This window comes from Colias philodice, chromosome 27 (assembly GCF_061535455.1).
Source record: "Colias philodice isolate Cphi_HAF_F1 chromosome 27, ilColPhil1 Martin Lab GWU primary, whole genome shotgun sequence".
Lineage (NCBI taxonomy): Eukaryota > Metazoa > Arthropoda > Insecta > Lepidoptera > Pieridae > Colias > Colias philodice.
The window spans coordinates 5,911,772-5,919,681 of record NC_143112.1 but is presented as its reverse complement, the minus strand read 5'-3'; the positions used below and the strand labels follow the sequence as shown (position 1 = coordinate 5,919,681).

The following is a 7,910-nucleotide window of genomic DNA, read 5'->3' as shown; positions in this document are numbered from 1 at the left end:
AGAGTTCAAATTTCTTTGTACAGAAACGTTTTGACAGCTAGTATAGTGCACCTAACAAGTTGTCATAGTTGGAAAACGCGCCAACATGTATGTTTTCAAATTACAGGAATTTATTGATAATAACTTTTACCGACTGTGATTACTATAGTGAAGGATTAATTTATCTGATTCCTGTTATTTCTGTGTTATATTTCATTAGTAGCTCCAGATATTTATTCGGAAATTGTAAACTTGCTTCGCGCTGATTCTTGTTTGTTGACATTCGTACGTCATACAGTCGTCTTTGGGAGCGCGGTACGGCGTCGTATCTCGCAGTAGAAACGTTGAATAAAACACATTTACACAAAATAAACACACGGATTACACGGTCTGAACGTTGTTGTGAGGTGTTGACACTATTGGACGTAATAATAAACAACAGTGGCAGTGAACGAACAAAAAGAGCGGGCAAAATCAGTGCAAGTGACGATAATACTATTCTATTTATAGATACGTATGGCGCGATAATAATTTTCGTTCAACAATAGCGATACACGAGTTGTGTAGTTTCTAATTGTAGACTAATAGAAATAAAGCACAATTGTGTTACTATCTGTCATTTCATAGTCGAGTAATTCTAAGGAAAAACAGCCGCATAAACTCGTTTGACAGCTCACAACACACACAAACAAAGATTACTTTGCGCATGTTTGCGTGAACGAGCAGTGATGTAGAATTCGCTTATCGATCAGTTAGATAATTTCAAGGACATCTAAACATCTTATGAATGCAATAAAACAATATTTTCAGCGCATTATAAACATTCAACATGGAATCGCCTATAAAGGAAAATTCAGAAATACCTAGGAGCGATTCGACGAGTTCGAATCAACTTTTTATATCGGAGCAATTAGACTTGCCGGACGATACGTTTCGTATGAGCTTAGATTACATAACTGATATTGGTGAAAATGTAACAATTGGGGACAGGGACGTATCAATTGATAGCGTAAAACCTGACTCAAACATTAATACGACACCTTCAACGCCAGTTACACCGCTGACAAATAAATCACCCACTCTAGAAACAGATTCACAATGCTTGAACCAATCTCCAGCTATTACGGAGACACCAAAGCTTACAGATAAAGACTTAAAAGAAAGTCCAAGGCCAGTCAATTCGCTCAAACTTTCGCTGGCCAAGATAGAAAACGATGGTTTTGTGAAACCATCGCCTCTAGATGTGATGTCACCGGCCAAAATGCTACAATTTGAGGTAGATTTAACAAGTAGCGCTACACCAACAATGAAACGCGCTGCGATTGATTTTAATTTCTTTACTGAGAATACTTTCGAGGAATATTTTAAAGACGAAAGTAATGAAAAGGAAACGGGCGTAGCGTTTAAAGAGACACCGGTTATAGTGAAGGCTAACACCGTTCGACACGAAATAGGCTATGGTAAGTATGTCCGTTTTGTAATACCTATCTAATAACGGCTTGGTAACATGAGACTTGTATGTGTTATTGTTGTTTCATTGTGTTTGTTTCTTTAGGCGATATCAAGGAACAGCGACCGGCGACCACGGAGATTATTACTTTGTATAGTACGACATAAAAGAGATGAAATTAATTATTTTGGAACTAATTCGTTTTTCATTACCTGGCAACCCTGAATTGCCAATGTAGCTGTCAAGTTGAATAAAAATTTGTTGTTTTTTTCGTGAAGTGGAGAATTATTGAGATAAAATTGTTATTTAGAACAAGAAATTTAAATAAAAAAGGAGACACCATGAAAAAGGTTAAACGTAGCGGTGTCCGTGATGTCGTGTATAAAGTTTTTATTCGGTGTTTGTCCGAATTTCAAGCTGGAAAGTTATTGACTGATTTGGAAAACGTTTACAAACGTACAGCAGAATATACCGGTGAGATTCCATTTATTTTTGTTCAGTACTACGTAAAATAGAATATTCCATTAGTGACGAGTGTTAAATGTATGTATGTATGGCGATTATTACGTTTTCGCAATTTAATTTGAGGTTATTTGTATGTAAACAAAAACTTGTTTTTATAGTGCGACCAGCACAATTTGAGTCAAGAAGTTATATCCAATCCAACCAGCCAATAAAGTACCTAGTTTAGATTTTACTACATAGTATAGTGATAATTGTTTTCATACAGCTATCTATTAATCAATCAAACCATAAGAAAAAAAATCATATTTTAGATTTAGCTTACTAACTACTTACTAGTGTAGCGCAGGGACGCTGGCCTCCTACATTAAAAAAAAATTAATAAAATAAAGGAAGTTTTAGTTTTAAGCTACTATAAAAATATGTTAAATGTACTATTTGATTTTATTCATCTTAATTCGTTTGTTATAGGGGTTTCTGAAAGCACAGTACGCAGGATAGTAGAGGAAGGGAGTAGAAATGAAGGCAAATTTTCAACGCCAGCCAAACATAGGAGAGGTACTTCGAAACAGAGTGATGATCAGTCCTTTGAAGGAGTAGAATATTTAGATTTTGATGAATTATATTAATGTACAAAATTTATCTACAAAAAAAAATAAAAATATGTAGTTTTCAAATCGCCTTGTTTTTTTTCTACCCGACGGACCCAGAAAGAGGGTAATGTGTTTGAGCTGCATGTATGCTTGTTTGTTTGTATGTTTGATTCTATGTGCGCCTCTGCAGTCTAAACACTTGACCGATTTTTATAAAATAACTAATTCCAAATACATTTAAGTAAAATTTGACCTAGGTAGGTCAATTAAAATACTAATGTATTTTTGTCTTAAATTTACACTATTGCTACAATGAAACAATTATAACGGTTTAAATCGCGGTATTTATTTTAGATTATATTATATAGATTTTTAGATTTTTATTCTATAGTATCAAGATCGCTTGCGTCGCAGTATCAGTGTTGCTATATGAGCGACGGTGGCGCCCTCATTTATTTTCATCTCTTTTGTGTCGCACTGTACTTTGGCATCTGATCCATAGAGTACAATATTGTAATACAATAAGGACCAATGACAATAATTGTACCTATAATTTCTAGTAACTTTTTGCTTCCTCGAAATCCATGAAATAATGTTAATTACGTATTTTCCATAGGTATAGAATATGACATTTAAAATGAGGTTGATGGAAAGAAAAATTTCCGATACAGCAGGAAATTGGAATCCGATTTTTTCATGAATAAATAAATTGTATATTTTCGCCGTATTGACATTATGTTGTGTGGGACGTAGGCGTCCTTTCTTTCCGAAACTCCTTCTAATGAACCTTTTATGTAAATACAATGTGTTATTATAAAACCTTGCAATAAACCTTTTTGATATTGAATACTAATCATTACAGAGCAGTTATACAGACATATAACCTTATCTGTATTTATATTTACCGACAATGAAACGCAAATTACTTATTTATTATTCACGTAAACACAGCATATAGGTAATTTTATGCGATTGTGGCCTTAAATTACCTCTTAATAAGTAAAAGTGTTCACAACTGGAGAATAACTTCTAGCTTTAAGCAAATGTAAGTAAAATGTAAGAAAGGCGTTCTTAATGCAGGATTTTCAAATTGATAATATGAAATCTCTTCTATTCAAGAGACAGGGTTATTTATCGGAAAACGGCACCAATATAATTCACATACAACAATATTCAAAGAAAGAAATTATCACCCATGCACCAACAATGATTTTTATGATTCGGTCCTTTTCTTCGTTAATCCATCGCTAATACATGATAATTAATAAAAAGACTAGGAAGACTCCCCTACATGCGTTGGGACATTGAATATATCGTAACAAGGTCTAAACCTTGACCGGAATAGACTGAGACCTGGGTCATTTTCAAAATATTTGTACGTCACGAAATTGTCAGTAAATTGTTTCGTTAGGAAATGTCAGGAAGTTGTAAAAGTAAGGCTGTATTCAGAATAAGGTAATATTACATATAAAAAAGTAAGAAGTCACTAGTTAAAAAAAATATATATTTTTAGTCACAAAATAATCAACAAACAATCAATTTTTATAATTCTCTGTTTGCTTTTTTTTTTCTTTTCTTCTATCATTAGCTTTTTTCCATTTTTGTCTTCGAGCTTCTTTTTCACTGTCATTAAGATCTGATATTTTTCTTTGTCTTTGTTTCACTTTCTCGAGGTGTTTTTTCCTTTTCTTTTCATATTTTTCAGGGTTTTGCTTTTTTAGTTTTTCAATGTATTTTTATGCCGTTCGGCACCGGTTAGCGGCATTCTGAAACTAAAAAAAGCTGTTGGATATATGTATTTTGAATAAAAATAAAAACAAAAGTAAGCATCACTCGTGTGGGTGGAAAAGCGATCAACACTAAATGCAATAAGGCAAGCGTTATCCCATCAGAAACCACTTGTAAAATTGGAGGCCAAGACTCACTGATCCGCTTTCACTATAAAAAAGTTATCAGATCCCAGGAAAAGTCAAGTCCCTAAGCCCGACTTTACTAACCCTACATCATGGTTTAAAAAAGTATGGCCTGTAGTTACAAAAAAATAATCTTGAGAGATTTATTGTTTTTCTCCTTTATTTTTATTCGTTACATTAATTTAACACACATTTTAATATCTTATTTTCATACTTTACACATGAGACCACAGCTTTACCGTCTACAATTTACTGACGTCAGTAAATGTCAAGAAATTGTTCGTCAGTAACATGTAAAAAATAACCTAAGAAATACTTTTACACAAAACATAATCACATTTACCATTAGATTGAAAGTGTAATCTATTACTCTAGTCATAATTTAAGTATATTACAATTGCGGTAGGTGAATTCTTCAAAATGTACTTACTTTTGTTGAGAATACGTCGTTAGGAAATTGTAACTAAATTTTTTGCACAGCACACTACTGGACTTCTTCCATGTCTGGACGACGAACAAAATGGCGACGCGTTAATGTGACCTTACTTTTCGTGACATGACCAGTATTGCCAATGATTAGAGTTAGATTCCTCTTCTTTGTGATACAAGAAGTTGGTTAATTATGTCAATAAATCAGTGTCACGAAATTGTAACGATTGATAGGGACATTTTTATAATATGTAATTCTTCGTTTATTTAAGGTAATTTAAATAGTTTAATCTATCAGATATACACTTCAAACATTGCTTTTTAATTATGATACAAAAAAAATAGGAAGTTTCATACAAAAATTCTGATAAAAATATTGGTTTTCATTGTCGTCCACATAGGGGACAATAAAAAAATGTATGGAGCTTTTTTTGTTACTTTATTTTCACATTAAATTTATGTAAGAATTTGAATCGCAATTCATTGCTTTTTATCAGAAATGATATGCAGTATGCTTAAGTTTAGTCTGTAAAACGTTAACAATGATTTATTTCAGTCGTAACCATATTTTTTTCGAAGATTTTTTAGGGGGACAAACATTTTTTAGTAATGTACAATTATTTTGAAAACGACTCACCTACATACATTGCAAATTGCGTTATGAACTACCTTTATTCATGTAATGAGGCACAAAAATGTAACACGTATTCGATTTTAATTGTTGTCCTCGATCTTATATTAGCATCTTGTTTTGGGTTTATGTGGAAATGTGATAGATTCTACTACACTCGCTCTTTCAAGATATCCTTATTTTGTATTGTATCCTTATAAAAGAGAATATTTAATAAGGTGACTTGTAATTTAGTACGCTGTGTCGCTGTACGACAAATCAGCAGTGGGGAGTACTATTTTTAAACGGTAGTAACTTCAATTCTTCCGGAGTAGGTACTAGAAGTAACAAAACTTACTAGACTCAAAATTTTACACATATTAAGTACTAGCTGTGCCCTGCGGTTTTACCCGCATTACTTCCTCGACAAATGGGCTATCTAACACCGAAAGAATTTTTCAAATCGGACGAGTAGTTCCTGAGATAGCGCTTTCAAACAAACAAACTCTTCAGCTTTATAATATTAGTATAGATTAAAAGTAAGCACTCACCTTTCTCGGGATAGACGTTTAACTACACCATTTTTTACGTCGTGGAATTCACGAATACGAAGTAGTTATGTTAAGAAATTTTGTTAGATGTTTATACATCGATACAAAAATATCGACGTTACACATCACTACATTTCAAATTTAACTAGTGGATCTTATGTTTTGACGTGATAGATCAGCTATTGTATTAATTGGAGGGCCTTTATTTTAAAATGATTTTTGACAGTTGAGTAATAGGAAAAGGTTGCCATTTTGACATAAATACTGTAACCGAATAATCAAGACACTTAATCAAAATAAAAACGTAATTTAATCTTTTTTTGGAGTATTCGGCGTAGGTGTTCGTTATTACATTTAGAAATTAAACATGATTTATTTATTATATTATGGTTTATTCCGACGCGACGCATCACGCAACGTGTCGAAAACTTTACAGCGAGTGAGTCACGGGCACAGAACATATACATATAATATACTCAGGTCCCGGGGAGACTGAGATGTCATTATCTTGACAGTGAAATAAAAATTGTTTTTGAACTACCTTCATTTTTCCGAGGTTTAAGATTATGTCGATATTTCTGGATGTCGGTAATAAGCTTTCTCAATCATAATAACAATAAGTAAAAATTAGCGCACTCAAATGAATATAGAAAAATTATGTAAACATTTAAGGCGCAATTAATATTAGGTAAATAAATTATTAATTAAACATTTAAGTATTTATTAGTACTAGGACGTTTACATATACATATAGGTACCTATTACCTATCCTCAGTCTTCAAAGTTATATATTTTTCCTAAGAAGGTGAGATCACCTAGAAATTGATGACAGTGCAAATTTACATTTCCTTTCGTTCTCTATTTAATGAATAGTCATTAACATATTTAAGGGCCGATTTTTCAATGCTTGGATAAAACTTATTCGTCGAATAATGTATATAAAACTAACATTTTAAAAACGTATTATTATTGCCCGTATTTGACAGTTTACGTGACATTTTAATATTATCGTGTACATGGACGTATAAAAAAAGACGGACGCCATATTACGAACAAACAACGTGAAGCCACCATAGTAAGCTAGCGATCGTGTAAAGACAATAAACACGCACACACTCTCACCATAGTAAGCTAGTCGGCCGCCATTACGTCGTGAACTACCGACTGATTAACTGCGTCACTGTTTCACAAAAAATATTTAAAATGCCGTCTTGCGTGGTTAAATGGTGTCGCAACAGTACAATTTTAAATAACAAAACACAAGGGATTACATTCCACAGGGAAGCAAGTTATTTCTTTTATGTTATAATGACAAAATTATTACGGCAAAATTTATAGAAAAAAATACAGCCGCCATTGTCAACAGGACAGCTGTTGCCATGGCAACATGGCACACACACATGGATGTTTCGCCGCCATTACTAGGCTTCACTCAATGTTTAGGCGATATACCGTCCGTCTTTTTTTATACGTCCATGATCGTGTAATACTCTATTGGACGGATAAGTTTTATCCAAGCATTGAAAAATCGGCCCTAAAAGGAAATAAATTATACTCATAATTATTGCACTTCAGGACATTTAACATAATTTTTAGAAAAAAATCGTTCTAAACATTATAATTCAAAAGACATTTTAGCTAAATACCTATGGCGTAGATAATGACTTAACAGTAATTAAGTAATCGACTTCGATTGAGTTTTCGATCATATCTGGCTTGCAAATATATTTTGCAACTATTTTAATACACAAAAAGACTACATTACCTAGGTAGGTACCTCTACTTACCTACTCAGTTGGTACACCAAGTTGCTAAGTAAAGTAAGTGCACAGACTGAAAATAATATACCTACTACCACAGACTAGAAATAATATACTACGATTTCCCGATTCCCGATTTCTTAGAATCTACGAATGCTACCTG

At 33.0% G+C, this 7,910-nt stretch overlaps 1 protein-coding gene and 1 long non-coding RNA gene across 2 annotated transcripts in view; both read left to right on the top strand.

Moving 5' to 3' along the window:
• Positions 1–229: 229 nt before the first annotated feature.
• LOC149476660 (ribosomal protein S6 kinase alpha-5-like) overlaps positions 230–7,910 on the top strand; it is a 95,790-nt gene continuing 88,109 nt past the window's right edge. Inside the window, exon 1 of the mRNA XM_089711864.1 lies at positions 230–1,439. Within this exon, the coding sequence (XP_089567990.1) occupies positions 809–1,439 (631 nt within the window). The 5' untranslated portion in view covers positions 230–808. The remainder of the gene's footprint in view (positions 1,440–7,910) is intronic.
• On the top strand, positions 1,580–2,965 carry LOC149476661 (uncharacterized). The gene is made up of 2 exons (XR_016317839.1): positions 1,580–1,903; positions 2,363–2,965. It is a non-coding gene; the product is annotated as an uncharacterized LOC149476661 (long non-coding RNA).